This window comes from Equus caballus, chromosome 29, assembly GCF_041296265.1.
Source record: "Equus caballus isolate H_3958 breed thoroughbred chromosome 29, TB-T2T, whole genome shotgun sequence".
Classification (NCBI taxonomy): domain Eukaryota; kingdom Metazoa; phylum Chordata; class Mammalia; order Perissodactyla; family Equidae; genus Equus; species Equus caballus.
The window spans coordinates 14,489,865-14,511,393 of NC_091712.1; the positions used below are offsets into that span (position 1 = coordinate 14,489,865).

Here is a 21,529-nt window from a genome sequence, read left to right on the forward strand (position 1 = left end):
TTACTTAATTCAAAAATTCATTCATGTTTCCAACTCCCTTTTTCCATCATGCTACTCTGAATTTAACCTTTCTTAAGAGCAATAAAACCTGCTAAAAAGTGAATCATATAATTTAACTTGTTTAATGTATTAAAATCTTTCTTTTTCAACCCTTTTAAGTGCCTCCCCCCACCCCCCCAAATCTACCGTCTGTATATTTCAGAAAACTATAAAATCACCACTAAATGGTATGATATAATAATCCACAGGTATTCTAAATGTATTAGATTAATAAAATATACCTTGAACAACAACCTGGCTGCCTGGGACAAAGAACTGCTGTGTGCCATCAGCTGATTGTGCTGCATACTGTACAATTGTAGCACCTGGTGGAGGAGCTCCTGAATTTGTCATTGTTAATGCCTGCAGTCCCTGAACACCATCAGATCCTGGGTTAGAAATCTGGATTGTTCCACCTTGGGCTATAGCAACTTAACAGAAAAAGAAAAGAAATATTAGAGAATTTCACGATTCATTTTTAATACTCCCAATACTGGAAGAATATACTCTGGGCCTCTTTATTACCAATGCTTCCCATTCTAAGTTACCCTTACTGCTCTATGCTGAATTGATAAGGAGGTCCTCCTTCATGGGACCACACTCTGAAAAAGCTCATAAATACTCAAAAATAGCTCATATTCAGAATTGTTTGACAGACATAGAACCCATGGAGTTTTCCGTCTCCCTGGCATCCATCCAGCTAAATTATTTAAGAAGCAGACTGGAGATGCAGACAGGGAGAAAGTCCAGCTTCTTGATTTTCTCCATTCTTTCAGATATTTTTAGTTATAGATAAATAGCATTCTTCCAACATTTAAGAAATGGTCAGCAAGGTTCCATTGAGCATAATTACAATGAATTTGTACCTTCATTCAGCTAACCACTTTTCTAATTTATCATCAAGAAAGTAGCTTTTAATGGAATATATTACATATTTTGGTTTTAAAGCTCAAGTCTACAAAACTTTAACCTTTACCATTTTGACTATGCCAGGAGAATCCTGACAAACAAAATGTTAAGCTGGAAAGGACCTTAAAAGGCAACTGTACTGAAAGATTGTGTGCTACACTATTTACCTCTACCAAGCATCTCCAACAACTGCAGCTAACGGCAACAAATATGAGGCAGATTTCCTCTACATACTGAGACTTGCCAGACATGTTTAAAAGTTAACATATTTATGGAAAGTTTCAAAAGAATAATTGATTAAATGTTTTGTTTTTAAATTTCACTCTAAAGTACTCTTTAAAATATCTGAGAGTACTGTATACTTTAACACAAAGATTATGACCCCATGTTTTAGTTTAAACACTAGACATTAAGTGGAACTAAGGGCTATCCTTTTTTCAAAAAATCACATATAAACTAGCTAACCAGACTTTACAATGAAAATAAAAACACCACCACCAGAATAACACAACACTTATAAATCAATGTGAATGTCTGACAGGAATGTTATAGTAGTGTTAAAATATACTCTGAATCTTTCCAAATCATTACATAACATTTTTAAGAGTGTCTGGGCAAAGGACCACTTAGTTGATGACCTGATCGTTTACACTTGTCAGAACTATTAGAAAGAGTAACAACAACAAATCTTCAGTGCTTTGACCTAAGGTTGTAGGGCCTAACACAGAAAGATGGGTTAACATTTTTAAAAACATTTCAACATAGATGCATTCTCTGCATTTTAGTTCATTGACATGCCACTAGTAGAATATGATTGACAGAAACTGAAGAATCAGTTACAGAATGTCAATAGTGCTGAGGTTGAGAAACTCTGATGTAATATCACTTTATTTATCTCGTTCACCTAGAGTACTATATTCTGTACATATTTAAAAACAAGATTTTACCATGACTCCAAAGATTTGCGGGACTCTCCCCTTACAATAAAAAGGTTTGGGAGAGATCTATGTCTAACTTCTTAAAAGGGAAGGATAAAGAAGAGATGCTGCTTCCTGGGTCCTCACGGCTGGACATGAATGAATTTCATATGTTATCATACATTTGAATGTGCATTTTCAGTTGATGATTAGTTTGATGTCATAGGAATAGTGCTTTAGAAGGAACAGGCACAGGCAGTGTAACCACAATGTGTAAGAAGCACAAGCCTAGCATATAGCAGGCACTCAATAGAAATGATGAATGAATGGCCTTCATTTCCTCGAGACAGACTATATTATGAACAACTTAAGCCACCTGTGAATCTAGAAGAGTTAAATGAAGTATGGTTTCAAATTCTAAATGACTCATTTCAATGCCAATACAATTATCCAGCTTTTGGACTAGTAAAAAGCTGAGGTGAGAGTAGTTGCTTCCAAGGATAAGAACCATGAAATAGGTAGATAACAAAGATCCTTACTTTCTTTTTTCTTTCCATAGTTTCTTTTTTTTCACTTTCTTTTTCAATGTTTTCCTATAATTCCAACCAAAACTTCCTCACTTTTACACCATAAAAAGCTGATATATCAAGAATTTGTTCCTCTCACCATTTTCTGGTCGAGTCATTATATAATTAGATGTGGACAACAAGAGCTGCACGCGCGCGTGCGCGCACACGCGCGCGCGCGCACACACACACACACACACACACACACACACAGAAGCTGGCTCCAGGGGGAAAACGGTCTTACTAAGTCATCTTGTACTTTGGCCTAGCTTTTATTTTTTAAGCCAAAGACACTGTTGATTTTGGCATTATCAAATGACAGAGGACTTTCCTATTTAAAATGTTACCTCTCAATTGACAATAAACAAGATTTCCCAATGCTTCAGGATACTGGAAATAAGCTTTGTGCATGCATCTGTGTATTCAAAAGATTTGAGGAGGAAACTTCCTAGGCTAGAAAATATTCAAGGACAGTATAATGTGTGTTTTCAGCAAACACTCATCAAGATAAATCAAACGGTAGGAAAAACTAAGATGAAATTAACTGAATGAGTTGTCATAACTCATTTCGTTTTAGCTAATTATTTTTTTAAAAAAACTTATGGAAGTTTTCTAATAAACAGAAGTAGAAAGAATTTTCCCTACCCACTCATCCCAAACTTTTTTTTGTCTGGAGTATTTCAAAACAACTCCCAGACATTGTGTCTGGCTAATCATTTTTAAATGAAACGATGGGCCCATAGGAAGGCCATTAGCAACCAATGAAAGTAAAACACCTTTCTATTTCCCACTAGCTTTACTTGGGCACCCAGGCTCTATTAATGCTTTCTTGGACTGACACGTGCCTCTGAGGCATAAAAGCTTGTGCCTATGGCCACACTGTTGTTCACAATGAAGACCCCACACTGGCCTATGAACATTGATTTGCACTCAAGCAGAAGTCAAGGGTTTTTTTATTTTAGACCATAAGCATAGGAACTTTCCTCTTTTAAGTAATCCTTTATAACATTACAGTTTCATAAAATAATCAAAATTGAATTAAAATTGGACAGCTAGATTATATAATCAATGATTTAAGCCTACTGGTACGTCACCTGCTCATAGCAGTCGTGGGTACAAGTTAGACTCTTTTGTCCTAGTTGCTCTGGGAAGGACCTGACTCTTTTCCCCTAAAGTCTCAGGTGAGCTGTACTTCATAATTAAGTAGGTCACTCTGTATCCACTGGCTGAATGTCATACACACTGACCTTACGTTAAGAAAGAGTGTCTAGATAAAGTGTAATTCATTAATTTACTAAGCATTTTTCTACTAAGTTAGTTTTAGTTACACAAATGTCTTTATAAACTTCTTATATAGTTATGGTATTTGGTTTCAAATCAGTATTAACTCAAGGATGTCTTACACATCCCCAACTTACCATATACCATGGTAACCAGGATGATATCATGTCAACTAGTCTAGGCAATAAATGCTTTACAAATTCCTGGTATACAAAACTGTGTTTAAAAAATCTGCTCCTCCCATTACTCACTGCCATTGAGCACTTCTCTCCTGGAGCTGTTAATATCATTGATGTAAGGAAAATATTACTTATGGGATGAAAATTCAAGAGTTTTGGTAAAAAATTTTTAATTAAAAAATTAATATTTTAAAGTCTTGTCTAATCATTAAAGAAGGAAGAAGAGAAAGATAAATAAGGGTAGGAACTGAAAAAAAGAGTTCATGACCAAATGAGGAAGGAGTAGAATTTATATAAACTAAGATTTCATCTGACCTCTTTCCACTTGATGCTAATATCTGTCTTTAATCTGAAACCTTTATATATGAGCTAATTCAAATACATAAACATATAAATATTTAATTATTATTTAAAACCATCTTTATTCCAAATTGTAATAAAGAGATTCACAAATAAAATTTCATTGAATTACCTTTACAAAGAACACAGACCTTATGCCAGTGAATTCTCAGGTTTAAATTCAAAAAGTGAGCACAAAACAGAACCTGTGAGGACCTGGGCCTTAAAAGCCAAGGAGTGCATACAGCAGAAGAAAGACTTGACAGACTCATGCTGTAACAAGAACAGCAACACCCAGGTTAAAGAGCCAGATTCCCATGGGTAGATCCCTCCCGTGTTTGCTTTGAAAGTGACCTTGGGAGAATGTCAGCAAAGTTGCTACTGAGAATCATAAACACAAGTGCATGTCCTTTAGAACGTATGAGCCTGTCAGGTGGCCAAGGCCTTGATGGAGACATGGAATCAGTGTCCATTCAAATGGTCTCCTGAGAACTCTCAATTCATGAAGCAGTCCGCAAAGTTCACGTCTATCTTTCCCATGATGGTGGACTATGGATTGACCCACTTACCTTTAGTGTATAACAATTCCAGTTAAAAGGAGTTCATAGACCCTCATTCTAACAAGGTTCCTAGTAAAATAAAGTAGGAACAAGCAAATAGACGGGACATTTAGCAAAAAAAAAAAAAAATAACTGGAAGTCTTGGGTGATGGTCCTTAATTGATAAGGGAAGAGGTCAGGTATAGTAGAGTGGGGGATAAAAAAACTGTCTTTAGAGAAAATTTAGTGAACTATGAAACCCCAAACATTTTAATTTATTTAGCTGCTTTACTATGCATTTATGAATTCACTTGCATTTAATGCATATCTTAAATGTTTTACGCAGCAAGTAACATTCTTTGCTAATTCTAAGCCTTTCTGAACCGCTTTCAGAAATGTTCTTCTGTGACAGAACAGATTTTTTTGACCAGAGCGACTTACTAAGCACACAGCAAACCTATCACTAAGATCTGTACTTTCAGGAAAGATTTTGCAAGTGTGGCTGTCTTGGTGTTGCAATAATGAATCCCTATTTTAAGTTATTTTTCCCACTCCCAGGGAGTAGCCTATTGCAACTTTCACTTATTAATTTTTGTAATTAAAAAAATAAGTTAAAATAGTAAAGCCAACTTCTGTCAAATATTTAACTTTCAACTACTAACTGCTTGTATACAGGAAAACCTGAGTTTACTTATTTTTATTTTATTCCTTCAGCTTTGACACACCAAGTTCTTTAGTTCTTTTTGTTTTTAACTCCAACTAACTCCTTATACCAAATTAAAAATAAATAATCTAAAATAATAATCTTTGAAAATAAAAAACAAGTGAAGTTTGGGGGAAAGTCATCCATGGATAAAAGTAGAAGAAAAAATTAAAACTAAAAAAACAGTTTTACAATAAAAGGTTATCAAAGGGTCTCAAAAATAGGTATATGCAAATACATAGAAATGTCTCCAGAAATTCTAGCAAAATAAACTTTCCTATTCTAAAACCAAAGGACACCAGTAATTATTTCTATTTCTAGATATTTAGGAACAATATTAAAACATTAATATCTGTTGTTATTCCTAGTGAGAAATATGATTAATGAAAATGGATTCTGTGTATGTGTAAAGATACAACCACCATCCAGTTAAAGTCAACATCTTCTAAAAAGTTTCAATATTAGTGTTCACTTCTTGAATGAAAGAATTATCAACAGAAACAAGTGGCACTGAATGTCTAAGAAATACAAAATTTTAACAAAGGCAATATGGCTTTTCGTGAACCAATAAATGGCAATTTTCACCTGCAGACGGCGCACATAGAATAACCACAACTTTTCATTAAAATAACTGCCAGAACCATACTGGAGGGGTCTCAATTCAGAAACCTAACTTACAGACACTGCATGACTTCTAATGTTGCAAACAGATAAACGGCTAACTTCTAAACATTCGATTTTCTAGTTCTCAACCACAACTCCCGACTCCACTACCCCCTCCCCAGCCTCACCCCCAGTGACATTTAAAGCCGAGCCCCCACACTGCCCCCACTGCAAGCTGCACTAAGAGCACAAGAAACAAAGGCTTCAGCGCTAGCTGGAGGGAGCGGGCCAACGACCTTGAATGAGACGTAGCCGCAGCTGGCTTACATTTCTCTGTTGCCTGTCCAAAGTAGCAAGTCTCTCTTCCTGGACTTGTACCTGTTGTCTCCTTTTGTCCTTACACTAACCCCAGAGTTTGGTAATTTGCTATTATTCCCATTTCAAAGACTAAAACCCTGAGATGGGAAAACAAAGCTTCTCGCTCTAATCCAGTCAGTGAGCAGCAGGACAAGGGTGCCTTCCCCACGTCATCTCTAGCTTCAACATTCTCTCAACCCAACGTGTTGTCATGATGTCAATGTTCAGCTAATGATCTAGGCAAATGAACTGAGGCGTCCCCTTCCTGTCACCTTGTAAAGAGACCACCGCGTCCACCACTCCAAAGCAGGCTCAGGACACGCCAGGGAAACTTTTAAGATGACAGCCTCTTTGGTCATCCCTCAAACTTTAAGATGTCTCAGCATTATTTTGGCAGTAATTTCCAACCTTTTCCCCATCACAACACAAACAGAAAATCATAATATGTGTAGAGTCTACTGTCCAAGGCCAGAGCTGACCCATCGGGAGGTTCTAGCAGCTCCAAGGCCTGCCCAGCCACTCTGGGCCTGAGGGCACGAGGAACTCACACACCTGTGACCCGTGTGCCGCTCTGCAGGGGCCCACCGGCTGGCAAACCCGGATGTGCAGTCTACAACTCCCACCACGTGCTCCCAGTGGGCCAGAGAGAACAGCATGTAAACCAGAGAAGTAACAAAAGAGGAATGACAGTGAAAACCTCAAGGTCTGACTCTTACAAACAGTGATGAGTTTTCTTTTCCTAACAGTGACTTTGGAAAAGGCAAGTCAGTACCCTGCAGAGGCTGTGGACAAATTATACCCCAGTTCTGCCAGGTTTGATGAGGGGAGCTACCCAAAGAGCGCAAGGGACCAAAGGAGAATGGGTTTAATACTGCAAATCCACTGCCACTGTCAGAAAAACTCTAACATACTCATGACAATATAAGGTCTTTATATATACTAAAGAAGATTATAGCTTGCTTCAATAGCCAGGTCTTAAATTAAGACTTGAGATTTTTCTAGATATTATTGCTTTTTAAAGGGAAATCAGAAAATATATCTAAAATCTTAACACTGTATTTGGACCAATACAGTATTTAATATCACACATATTCCACTACCTAAGCAGCCTTTTTTTAAAAAACTTTTTTCTGTCTTTCCCTCCTCCCATTTTCTTTTCTTCCTAACCCTCAATTTTCACTAAAGTATTTTTATGTATCAAACATTCTTGATTCGGGAAAAAACTAGTGCTTTAATTGGAGCAAAAAGCACAGAATGAACAGCTCATTAAAATGCACAAGACTAAATATGAATGTATCTGTTTATTTAGAGCTTTTGGTACTTAAAATTTCAAATAAAACGATCTGTCCAATTGCTGTAGTTCTAAAAAGTAAATCATTTTTCCATTCTCTTCTGGAAAAAACCGCAGCACAAATTAACACAGAGAGTAGTGTAAACAGAATTACATTTAAAACACAATTTAGAAAACATATGTACTTCTTGTAGATTAGTAAGTATAAAATGTAATTGTTGGTAACAAAGGCCAACAAAAATGAAACACATTTGTATCTTATGTTTGCATGCATCATAAAGACAACAAAAAACTGTAAGTTTTAAAGTTTTACTAGACATGAATATAAACATATAAATAGGAAAAAATCCTTTTATTCTACCCCCAAATTTTCTTCTATATTCAGTAAAGAACTGTATACTTTTCAAAAGTATATGTGTGTATATATACAAATCTCCCTCTTCTTGAACAGGTACTTTTCATTCAATGGTACACAGTTTAGGTATCATGATGCCTTTTAAACCTGAACCATTCAATGTCAACTCAGAGGCTTCGCTGTTCCTAGAGAAGACTTAAAGCTAGCCTGCACCATATCGTACTGCAGCATACATACTGTATTGCCCCGTGCTAGTCTGATATATGCTAGTCGGTACTGCCATGGTAGCGATGTGAGGTGGCGTTCTTTCTTCCTCTGATTTTTCTTCTTCAATCTTGGGAACACCAGGCCCATCAGAGGAAAGTTCATTCAGTATTTTTCTAAAATATAATTTAACAATAAAAATAGTTAAGATATACAAATGAGATTTAAAACAGAAAAGCTATAACAGAAGAATCAGTTTGATGTATAAGTATTCTCCCTTTTTTGGAAAAAGTATCATTACAGTAGGAAACTTAATTAACATACCTATAAGAGGGTCTTCGTGAAAGGATTTCTCTACGTTTATGAGAATCAATTACATCTTCTGATTCTGCAGACTCATCTGTCTCTGCAATCGTTGCTACCTATAATACAAGAGTTTCTGAAATGCATCACAAAATATGTGATCTCCTTCATTCAAAACACGGTGGTTACACGTCTCTGTGTGCACTTCAAAGCCAGGTGCTGGGGAAGCGCCCAGCAATACAACACAGTGAACCCGCACTAATGGAGCTCACAACCTGGCTTAGGAAAGGAAGCACAGACAGAAACATTTCAGTTGTAAAACAAGTGTGTGTGGAAAGGAATGCTACGGATAATAAATACTAGAGAAATGCAAATGAAAGAGTGGTTGGAATGTGAGGTGAGGCTTCCCAGGAAAGGACTAAATATAAGATTAGTAAGGTCTAAGATTCTGACTCTGAAAGTCCTCTTACACACACAGCAGGGAGTGAATGAGCGAGTGACAGAAGCAGAAAAAGTGTCTCCATTTCACTGCCCTCTTCACAATACCACAGCTGACTTGAGCTAGGTCTTCAAATTAGACATTAGATAGGCCCAAAGAAGAAAGGATATTTGAGCAGGTAAACAAGTGAGTTAACAAGCCTGGTTAAAATTAGGATTTACATTACAAGAAGTAGGTTGGGGCTTGATGGTGGTAGGTCTTAAAGGTCAAAATGAGGAATTTCTCCTTAAAAGAAAGAGTAGAGTTTTAAGTATGATTTCATTTTTTCAAGTCAAGTAATAATATGATTATTAAACAAAATCAGAAAACTAAAATAATATATCTGTCTACAACATGACTGCTCTCAATCTATCCATCCATTTATCATTCTGGGCCTAGGATAGTTCTGACTTTACAAAACTCACTTTACTCATTACAATTTAATATTACAGTTACATGGGAATTTGATTTGGGCAAAATCAAAGGAGCTTTTTAAAACGTCAACAATGCAAGCAGGAATATATACTGCCCAAGGCACAGGGATGTGCATATATGCTCACCTCCAAATGACCATGTCACACCTAAGTACACTCACCAATGAACAGAACTTACTAGAAAAAATGTTATTGCAATCAGACAATAATACATCACCTATCATTTTACACTGGGCTTTCACACATCTCTGATATAATCATAACAACCCCCTATGTGAGGCAGGCCATTATTCTCCCTTTTTAGAAAGGTGAAAATTGAAGTTCATGCAGAGAGATTAAGTGACTTGCCCACGGTTCAACAGGGAGGAATTCTAAGACAATGATCCACTGGCACCTGGCTCTAGAAAGATAATTAAATCATCCATTTACTAAAATCCAAAAAAGCCTACTGAATATACTACTTTCTTCTAATACTAGCTAAGTTAAAACTAAGCAGAAAAATCTGCACCCCAATAAAAGACATAATACAAAAAGGAGAGTGGAAAGACTTTCTTGTTTTATAATTAAGGTCAAAGAGTCCGAAACTCTTGGAATCAAGGGTCATCACAGAAAGAAGAAAAAGACAATGCTGAGAATTATTCTTACACTTTTGAGCAAGACAGGAAAAGACACCTGTTCTGCAAAGATAACCAAGCTTTTAATGCATGTATATTTATTACTTCAGATATTGTGTTACAACTTTGTCCTGATTCTGCAATAAACTGTACTCATATATGCAGGAAAAGGACAAGATTAAGTATGTGCATCTACGTTTTCCTCACAGATCTTTCTGTCATCGATTAGGTTAAAATAATTTCAAGATTTAACAGATAACAACAAACAGATCTAAAAAAGGGACAAATAAACTCAGTAAAAAGGAAAAGTATGCTTTAATAAATGAATACTCATTTTAATTAATCAATAATCTATTGATGCAAAAAAGGTTTTAGCTTCAAGAAATGTTAAGGATTTACGACCAACCTTGATAATAATAATAAAACACATCTCTGGATCACAACCACAATAATCATGTCTATAAACACTAAGATTTAATCTGAGGGGGGTTCATGACGTATAAACGTAACACCAAGGTGACAACATCATTTTATTTTCTATGGATTACACATATTGAGTTAAAAATGAACTAAAACTTCTACATACCTACTAATGTGAGTATTCATGCAAACAGCATCAGTACTACACTCGCTACATCAGTGTGTTATCAGACATCTTCTCCAAAGAATCCTCAAAATATTGTTAAGCACCACTGGAGAGCTTTGCTCAATAAATCTGAGTTTGAGCACAGAGCAACAACGTGAAGAAGAATTACTCCTCTGTCAATTACTGATTCTGCAAATGAAGAGCTGACAATAAAACTGCAACTCTTCATCGAATCTATGTCTCTAGCAGGGCACAGTACACTGCACACATAAACAGGAAATTCCACCAAATGTCTAATAAAAAGACTTGAGAATCAAAGCTACACAAAGAAAAAGGTCATAAATGCATTAGTAAAAGAAAAAGAAAACCTCAAGAAAGTGCAGGACAAATTACCCAGGAAGGAAGCTGACCTGAACAGTCTGTATTTGTGGTGACTGAATAACCGATGGCTGTGGGGTCTGAATTACTCCCCGGACATGGACAGTTTGCCCTGAGGGTAATTGTACTAGAGTTACAGCTGGAGAGCCTCTTCCGGTGCCTGATCCAGCTACAGAGACCTGCAAAAATGATCATCATTGAGGATTAAGGTTGCACCTTTTTTTGTTCTTTTAAAGAAATATAATTCACTACTATGACTGGCCTATTTTTCCTTTCTTTTTCCTGTTTCTAAGAAATGACGAGCAAGCCAGAGACTTACCATTAGGAGGCGGTCACTGCCCTGGAACAGTCATCCTCTGATGTGACAGATAGTAGAGAACCCATGCTCCTCACTTTCGGTTTCCATGCTTCGGTGGCTAAGAAGGTTCCCAGCACAAAGTTCTAAAGCAGTTAAACTACCTCACTACGAGCTCAGGACTACTAACAGTGAAGCCTTACTTAAGCCAGAGGAGAAACTGCCCCAACTTCTTAAGATAAATTGGAGACAGAACTTAAATATGGTGAATTATTTTTTAATAAATGAAATGTTCAATATACGATATTCTAGTACTACTCCAGGTGCAAGACAATGCCTTGTCTCTATAGTAGTGAAAATTGCAGCTATTTTTATGCCTCCATAATCACAAAAGAGGCACAAGCCAAAGAAATTCCAGGACCTTTCACGCCCGTAGCGTCTCTGACCCACAGAAAGCTCCTGCCTTAGGGCTGGTGTGGCCCTCTCACACTTTTTCTCTTCCCTAGCCTGAACATCCAGAGAGGGCCGGACCATCACTTAGTTTGCACTGAGAGAAGAGAGCACAGCCATCTCCCAGCTACCTTGAGTGCTTTCGACAGAGATCCCAACCAGCAAAATACAATAATACCTCCACTCCCCAGGACTCAAAACCTGCCAAGTTTTCTAATTAGTGAGCAACTCGGTCCTATAGACCAGTGTAATCTTAGAAACTTTGCTTCATTTTACTAAGTTTCACTATTCATTATCACTTAATCAAAACAGTCAGACTTCGGCAATGAAATAAGCTACCAGTTCCTATCATGACTGGCAGGAGAATTGCAGGATGTAAAACAAATTTTGAAGGAAGCCTCTGTGTAGGACCTCACTTTAAGGAACACCAATGATTTCCGATCTACTTATATTTTAAAAGAATTATTAAAAACTGAGTTTATAACAGATAATTTTAAGATTTATTTACATCATTCCCTTGGAAAGCAAACTTTGGCAATCCAAAAGTAAAAATTCTTTTATCCAGGCAAGAGAACCTATATGGTAAGCACTGTACTAGGTACACCAGGGTAGAAAGAATTAATAAAACTAACATCTCAGAAACAATAGCACAGCAAACAGTATGGAACTAATTGTTCCATGGGACAGGTCATGAAAGTCATAGGAGCACAGCCTAAAAGATCAGTATGGGCCTGAACAGTAAGTGAAGGCGCTGTGCAGGTGCCACAGCTTTAGCCGGTCCTTGATCTGAACCTGGAAAACAGCTGGACAGAAAAGGGAGAAACTAAGGCACAGCCAGCCAGCCAGCACGTAGCCGAAGGGGCAAACTCAGCCCATCTACCCCTGGAGTATTATTGTCTACCTGAGATTTTAGGGGAAAGAAAAAGGTTATCCCACTATGGAACCAGATTGAACAACTAGATGTTAAAACAAACAAACAAACAAAACTGGAAAAATCTATTCTGCAAATACTCCTAGCACAAGAGGCAAATCTGTATGAATTATAAAAAGGTACACACCTCCATGTGGACCAATCACTAAAAGGTACTCCTTTGGCCGCACAACTAATTCTCACATCATTTAGTCTCAGGAGACCTATACACTCTTAGAAATCACCGATGACCTCCAAGAGCTTCTGTCTGTGTGATTTATATCCAGCAGGGTGCTGCAAGCATTTAACAGCCAGCTTTGGGCAAGGGAGAGCCTTGATTTGTAACTTTTCCTGATTTCTGTCATGTGAAAACTCCTACTACAGCAGATTTCAAGCTACCAACGGACAACACTGAGCACACAGTTGGAAAAAGAGGCACACAACCAGCTCTCACAAGCCAGCTCCAGCACACCACTGGTTATATGAATTGATATTTACCATATTAAAATTAAAACTGAGAATCTAAAAGAATATTTAGCAACTCATTTAAAAATAATTCAATTACATGGTAACATAATAAGCATTTTATGAAAATTTACTTTTCTAAAACAAAAAAGATGAGTGACAGTGTTTTTACATTTTGACAAATTCTTTTAATGTCTGGTTTAGCCGAAAACAGCTAAATTCTCATACCTATTTCTGTACTCAATCTGTTGCAGTATTATTTTAGTTGATATCTGAAGAAAATTTGGAGCTCACATAGATATATGATTGGAAAAGGAGGACTATCTTGATAGCTTCTTCAGAGAAATGTGGATATTCTTCTTTGATACTACACCCAAACTCAACAAGTAGTTATCTCTTAAAGGTTAGAATCTGAAACCTTATCAGTTAGATTAAAATCCATTATCAATCTTGTACTTTGGATGGATCTTTACATATGCATGATTTTGTAACATCATGTGGTAGTTATTTGGAAAATATTGGCTCACTGAGTTAAGCAGATCTCCCAAATGCTGACACATTCCATGAAACACTATCAGAAAACCACATTCATTAAAATCAACATCAACCTCTTCAGAAAACTGTAAACACTGGGAAACTATCAAGCTCAAAATGGGAGATGCAGGTTTTCCAAAATTCAAAACTTCTGCTTAAAAGCTTGAATTTTAACATTGGCAATAAACACTGTCAACTGTTTTCCCTGAAGTGACAAGCTCACTCCATTTGCTTTTGAGAACATTTGTCAAATATTCAAGTTTGAATAGCCATAGTTTGGCTGTCAGCCATTCTTTTGAGAAAATTGGTGTGCTGTGAAGAAAACCCAGCTAGTTCACCCTGCCGCTTAAACAATAACTCAAGTGTTTCCTTCAAGAACCCCATCAGTCTTCAGTATGCAGCAGAAATGCTTTCAGCGATCGTCTCAATTTCACAACAGATTATTAAAACAACCTAAGGGTCAAGATTCAGTACAAGTGGTGATAATCACTGCTTCATCAAGGATATTCTTAAGTGAAACTGACTTGTTTTAGCTGCATGTGAATGGCGGTGAAGAATACAGTGACTCCTAGTACAGGATGGTACCACTGACTTGATTCCTGCTAAGGCAGCAAGTTTTACCTTCCATCATTTTTGCACTTTTGGTGCAAATGCCAATACAGAGAAAAAGGAAAATAAATCTCCGTGTTATTGTGAAAATAGTTTTGTCCTCCCAAATCTCCTGAAAGGGTCCTCAGAGTCTCCCCCAGGGTTCTATGCACTACACTTTGAAAACAGCTGCTCCGTGCTATTGGCCCCCAGACCGTGACTCACAGCTTCAAGAGCAGAGTGCTCAGGCCAGCTGTAATTCCAGCTCCACCACGGCAGCACCGACAACGCAGTAACCCCGAGAGTTCATGTCAGAGACTGAGCAAAATGTAACAGAGATTGTACCCAAGAGTACTACAACTCTTCTTACAGACTGGACCTGTGGACTGAGATGGCAGATGGTGTCTACGCTCACTTTCTGTGGGGAAATACCCTAGCTTCAAAGAAATTAGATATTTGAAGAACTGAAGAACAACTTAGGAAAGATTCATAGGGATTTGATATGTATAAATCATGCTTTAAGTTGCTTTAATTATCTTTCAAATATAATTTCCAGAATTTTAAATTATTAAATAATTGCTTTATCAAAATGGGCTTAGTGTCAAGAACATGTGCTGTGGAAAGGGAGATGTACTCACTAATACACACCGTACTCCTAGAATTCTGGAGATGAGTTATGTGAATTCTATAACTACAATGAAACTTCTCTCTGTCCAAACTGTGGGCAGTGCAAAAGCTCACGTGACAACTCTTTTGTTAAACTGCTGAAACAAAGGCTGAGCAGCAACACAAGCGACACTCCCTAGAGTTAGAATTCAGATGTATCCTTAAAAAAAAACCCTTAGATCTAGAAAATGTTCAGACATTCTACATTCTCACCGGTTTTGCAAAAATTGGTGACTAGTACTAAGCCTATAACTGTATTGGTAGAGTTAACAGGCTAAATTTCACCATTATTCATTAAAAAAATAACCACGTGGCTCCCTACCTTTGCCATCTTGGCATTATCATTATATTATTATACTGATCACATGGGCCACAAATGAATCACATGGTGCCCTTGAAGTAGAGTATGGTAGACAGATGGCATAGAAGGAACCAAGGCAATGAGTCAAGAACACACATGATGGGGGCTGGCCCCGTGGCCGAGTGGTTAAGTTCACACGCTCCACTCCAGGCGGCCCAGTGTTTCGTTGGTTTGATTCCTGGGCGCAGACATGGCACTGCTCATCAAACCACACTGAGGCAGCATCCCACATGCCACAACCAGAAGGACCCACAACCAAGAATATACAACTATGTACCGGGGTGCTTTGGGGAGAAAAAGGAAAAAATAAAATCTTTAAAAAAAAAAAACATGCACGATGGCCCCAAACAAAAATGGGTAAATAAAGCAGCATCTTTTTGTTTTGTGTAAGGTTAATAGGCAGTGCTAGGCAGGCTAGATTGAAAGCAACGGTAGGACAGCCAGGTGGAAATGTTTAATAGGCAAGGAGAATTGTGGGAGTGATGCTAAGGTGAGAGCTCAGACAGGAAACACAGATCTGAGAAACAGCAACAAAAGGCAATCTACAGAGTATTATAATTACTTTATTCATACCGTGTAAACAGAATTCCAAAGAAGCTCTGGGAAAAGAAGGGGATTAAGTCTTTCTTAAAAGACACTACTATTACAGAGACAAACTTTAGTTTACTTGATATAAAATACATATAAAACATGTAGAAATAGAAAAATCTTTCTTATAAACATTGAATATCCATTCCGCAACTTTTTAACAAGAAAAAATCTCACAGAAATAAGTCATACTTATGAATTAACTCATTCTTTTATTTAATCAACAAGTATTCGTTGGGAGCTTGTCACGTGGAGCAGTCTAGACAGTGGGGATACAGCAGTGAACAAGAAAAGTCTCTGCTCTCCTCAATCAGAAGGAGACAGAAGATAGATGAGGAAATATGCACACAATTTTGAGTGCTGCTAAATTCTTAAAAGAAAAATCAAACAGGGTAAGGGATCAGAGACTGACCAGGTGGGGGGAGTGTGGAAGGGAGCAACGTAAGAAATACTTGTAGAAACGTCTCGGGGAGGAACATTGCACAAAAAGCCTACATGAAGATAGCTAGAGGAAGAGCTACCAGTACATTCCTCACATTCCAGCATCCAAGTGGGCAACTGCTCAAAAACAAATTAAAGCCATTAAATGGATGTATTTTATATTTCACAATTTTTAGACCTCTGTTTATGAGGCTCTAACAGTGTGTAAAATGAACTCCCAGTAGCTGTAATTTACCTTTTTTTCCAGGTCTCCTGAAGAATAATCCTCTTCTACAGGATGCCTGAAACACAGATTATGCTGGTGCCACCACATCCACCCAAACCCCACTACAGACAGTAGCTAATCTGAAGAAATCAGGTAAGATGATGCAACCAACAGCCTTCCGTGGCTTTGCAATTAAAAAAAGATCCTAATAATGACACATAACTGGGAAAACCTCACAATGTTATAACACAGCATTTGATTAGCACCTAGTAGACTAGCTCCAATCCACAGCCAGCTTCCCTTATGATGGGGTTTATGATGTCACAGTACAGCTGCAAATGTCACAGGGCTACTCGGTCTGCATTCAAGACAGTTAACAAAGGATAAAAAAATGTGAATTCACAATAGAGCAGATTGCGCTATCAACTCTGCTGTCTGAGAAATCAAATCTATCTATCACCTAGTTAAATTTCAAGAACTACAATGAAAATCCACTAACAATCTAAGCAAGAAGCTGGAAAACTATCTTGATTTCTGTGTATTAAGACAGGATTCTCTAAAGAGTCTGTTTCCTCTATGGAAAAAAAAGTTAAAATATTTCAAATATTTTAAGCTTAAAAACAGAAAAAGAATATAAACGTGAATTCTTGAATAAAGATGCAAAATGTCTATCTTTTTTTAAATCACATTTAATTGTTCTAAATGAAGATAAACACAAAATTAAAAATGCAGAGTTGGTCTCATTTTAATGTCTTTACTGTCTTTCTTTTCTATTGAGGTTTTTTTTTTAAACAGTGTGGCTAACAAATTGCAAAATCAGTGAAGTTAAATTTTTAATTTTAACCTGAGAATATCAATTGAAAATATTTATTGATAACAGAGCTAGCCATGTAAGACTAATATTTTCATATCTACTATGTTACAGTTCTAAAGAGAAGTACACAGGGATGCTGTTGTCTCAGATCCTTTTTGTGTGTATAGGGCATAAACAAATACTACCTGAAATCCATAATCTGAATAAAACAAAAACGGAGAAGTGAATCACTTTCTGGTTTTATAAACACAAATAGCCAAATAGCGTCTCTCTTTAAAAACATTCCCCTCTTGAAAGCAAAGTAAGTATCAGAATCAAGTCATTCTTAATTACACAGTCTATTTTGACAATACTGCCAGTAAGCAGTGATGATCAAATTAAAATTAGGAGTTCTTTATCCTTTGAAAAACAATGCCGTAGCTGATCTTTTTTTTAACCTAGTTAATCCTTATAGTATCTTGAATTTCCTATTCAGACTAGTTAGAGCCTTTTATATTTTAGCTAATATGAAATGTGTTTCACTTATCATAATATATTTTAAAAGTACCATGAGAACAAACATGATTTCTATAGAAGTGAAAATTCATTTTAGCTCTAGAACTTCTAAAAATCAATCTTGTATTTTGTTTCACTAAAACTGAAACTAAAACCGATCAAAATTTACTAGCCACGTGTATTCACACACAGAGAGAAGTAAGTTGCAGTGAGATGCTGAGCCCCAAATGGCATTCACCCAGAAGATAATCTTATGAGGGCAAACAGTGGATATTAAAACTGCTCCTAACAATAATACAGACCACTTCTAACAATGAGTAGAAAATGGACAAGCCAAACGCCAGAAACCACAGAGTGAATGCCTGAAACCACTTACTCTCCAAAACGTCATGTTAATTTTTATTTCTGATCGAAAATAACTCTTTATAGGAACACCTATGAAGCAAACTACAATTCACTTGAGTTATCTGTCTTATTCTACCAATCACTTGTTAGAAGTCCAAAAGAGCACTGACTTGGCAAAAACAACCTTAAAAAATAGTAATAACAGGGGCTGGCCTCATGGCTTAGTGGTTAAAGTTTAGCACACTCTGCTTCAGCGGCCCAGGTTCGCAGGTTTGGATTCCAGGTGCAGACCTACTCCACTCATCAGCCATGCTGTGGGAGCATCCCACATACAAAATAGAGGAAGATCAGCATGGATGTTAGCTCAGGGCTAATCTTCCTCGAGAATGAAAAAAAAAAGGAAGATTGGCAACAAATGTTAGCTCAGGGCAAATGTTCTTCACCACCCCCCCCCACCCAAAAGAGTAATAATAAACAAAATACAATATATGCATACAAAGGAATATCATTCAGCCTTAAAAAGGAAGGAAATCCTATCACATGCTACAGCATGGATGAACTTTGAGGACATCATGCTAAGTGAAATAAGCCAGTGTAAGACCAACTTACACTGGCAGTACCCATCATGGTATATTAACATGTCCAATATCAAATGTATACCCATTACTTTCTAAAAAGGCACTTATCATCTGTGAAAACAGAGGTCTACCGCTGTAGAGAACACACCTATTTAAAGGCGTTGTTCCTGAACTACATCTGCTGGCATCTTCTTCATCTGATACTGTCTCTACTTAATATATTCAACACCATGACCAGGCTTTTCTCTCCCACGCCTTTTTGGAGAACCACTGGAATTTCACCTCTGATAGGGCTCAGAAAACTAACATTTTTGAAGAGTACTATTAAGATGTTGTCATTAGAATTAATCAGTGAAGTGAAAATTTCTCAAAGCCTCTGTGTTTTCCAAATGTAATTCCTTTAACAGTTCAAGGTTTACAAAGGTTGTAGTAACAAAAATTAAAATAAGGCAAAGTAAATAATCTCTGAATCTTATTCAAAGAAGAAACTACAAAATTAATGTTTCTTTTTTTCAAATTTCAATGTCTAGTCCACTCTTTTGTTGTTGTTATTCTTTCTTTTTATTGTGGTAAAACATACATAAAATTTACCATCTTAACCATTTTTATGTGTACAGTTGAGCACTAAGCATATTCCACACTGTTATGAAAGAGAACTCCAGAACACTTTCATCTTGCAAATATGAAACTCTATACCCCTTAAACAACTGCTCCCCTTTATTGCCTCCCCCAGCCTACTCTTTTACTAAAAAAAGTTCAGAGAAAAGGGTAAAAAAATAACCGTGTTTATACTCAGTTATTTTCCCATTACCACTAGTGACAAACTACCCATTATTAAAACTAAGAAGGAAAACTTGAACATCGAACAAAAAGTACCCAAACCTCATAGAAAATCATTACAAATGACAGAAAATCTTAATCTCTCAAACACTAAAACAAATTTGTTTTGATTATATGTATTTTTGATTATATATTTTTTCTGATTATAAGAAGTACGAAAACAAAATCTTTTTCTGAAATTTGACTTTGCTTTATACTGCTGAAATTATTTTTGAAACATCAAATTTTATTCAAAGCAAAATATCATCACCTTTAATACACTGGGATGAAAACACTCATTCTAAAACTAAACACTAACCTTTAAAGAAATTTATTAGCTATTACAATCATGCATCTCTTAACAATAGGGATATGTTCTGAGAAATGCGTCATTAGGCAATTTTGTCATTGTGCAAACATCATAGAGTGCACTTACACAAACCTAGATGGTATAGCCTACTGCACACCTAGGCTCTATGGTGCTAAACTTCTGAAAAGTCATTAGGCAGCACGTGACTGTATAGATAAAATTATCAAGACATGAGTATAGGCGTACAACAAATTCTTGTTCAAATTGAATAAAATGGTAACTAATAGTAACAGCTCACAAATTACTTTTACTTATGGTCCCTCAAACCTTGAATTACCTTAAAAAATGAGTTACCTTTCAAAGCAGTATGTTTTCTTGAATTAACTAAGGAAAAACAGATAATGCAAATTTAGCATTTACTGAAAAAAATTCACTATTTTTACTTTTTCTTTCAAGTTTTGTCCACTTTTAGAGATAATTCTAAGTGAATACAATGAACATTATGTTCAAAAAAACTAAATTAGGAAGGAATACACAAAAATAAGAAGCAATAGAAAGAAAGGCAACAATAAAATGGAAATTTTTATTTCAAAACCTTAAGAGGAACATTTTTCTCCTTCAGCAGGAGTCCCTCAAGTAACGGAATTAACATACTGACGTTTAAAAAATAATATTCAATTTCAACACCAAGCTTAAACTAGATCTACTTAGCTGGTGGTAAATATACCAAAGCAACCTAACACGATGTAGACCATCTTTAATATACAAATACAAAGTTGCTGATCCATTAACAACAGCAAATGTTGCTTGAGTTTGTTTTGTTTTCTGATAGCCATCCACATCCTTCCTGGTCCTATTTAGGATCAAGAAGATAGATTTTTTGCCGAAACAATGAGAAATGCCATTTCAATTGTGTACCAGATTGAAACAGAAAACGTACAGCTTATATATTAAAATGTATCCCCTGTTAAATCATTCCTACTTCAATCCCTCACTGTGAGCAAGGTCTGTTTTATTCCAAGGTGCTTCTTTACATACTGTTTGCATTTAGAATTGAGAGATAAGAAGGGAGATTAGCAGAGTACAATCCCTGAACAACATCCCCTAGTGGCTTTCTCTGTTCCCTAGAGTTGCACTGTTTTCAAAAATACAAGGTCCTCAGAAAGGTTAAATTTTACATCACAGTAATTCTCTCGAGGCCCAATGCTGACCCTGATGATCTCCAGTTTCCTTCCAGCTCTATGACTCTTGTGACTCTGCTCCTTTCATCTTTCCTTTCTATCTTTGCTGAAACATTGAGAATCGGTCATTTACAAAGAAGAGTTATTTAGCTTTCAGATGTATAGGCTTCATCAGCAGCTAAAAGGAATGAAGCTCCAGAAAGCTGGTTTTAAAGCACACCCTTTCCAGTGGCTCCATCTGGATTACCTCGCGCACCCAGATGTCCATGGCAGTTATCAATTCCCAAAAGACTTGGAACAAGAAAGGTTCAGGATGTCATCACTGTTCCTTTCAGAGTAGATTACACATTCGTGAGATATGTGAGGGAATGTGAATGTGAAGTGCGTATCATGCCAAGGAATTATGCCT

General features: G+C 36.7%; 1 protein-coding gene across 42 annotated transcripts in view; it reads right to left on the reverse strand.

Moving 5' to 3' along the window:
- CREM (cAMP responsive element modulator) overlaps nucleotides 1-21,529 on the reverse strand; it is a 62,835-nt gene that overhangs the window by 20,142 nt on the left and 21,164 nt on the right. For 11 of the 42 annotated variants that reach the window (XM_023632124.2, XM_023632122.2, XM_023632120.2 and 8 more), the window contains 4 exons: nucleotides 11,108-11,254; nucleotides 8,607-8,704; nucleotides 8,316-8,458; nucleotides 282-470 (listed from right to left, as the gene is read on the reverse strand). The exons of 3 other annotated variants lie outside the window; for them this stretch is intronic. In XM_023632124.2, the coding sequence (XP_023487892.1) occupies nucleotides 282-470; nucleotides 8,316-8,458; nucleotides 8,607-8,704; nucleotides 11,108-11,254 (577 nt within the window). Of the gene's footprint in view, nucleotides 1-281; nucleotides 471-8,315; nucleotides 8,459-8,606; nucleotides 8,705-11,107; nucleotides 11,255-11,394; nucleotides 12,624-16,608; nucleotides 16,887-21,529 lie in introns of those variants that run through there. 28 more of the 42 variants (XM_023632133.2, XM_023632132.2, XM_070255126.1 and 25 more) reach the window with 14 other exon arrangements.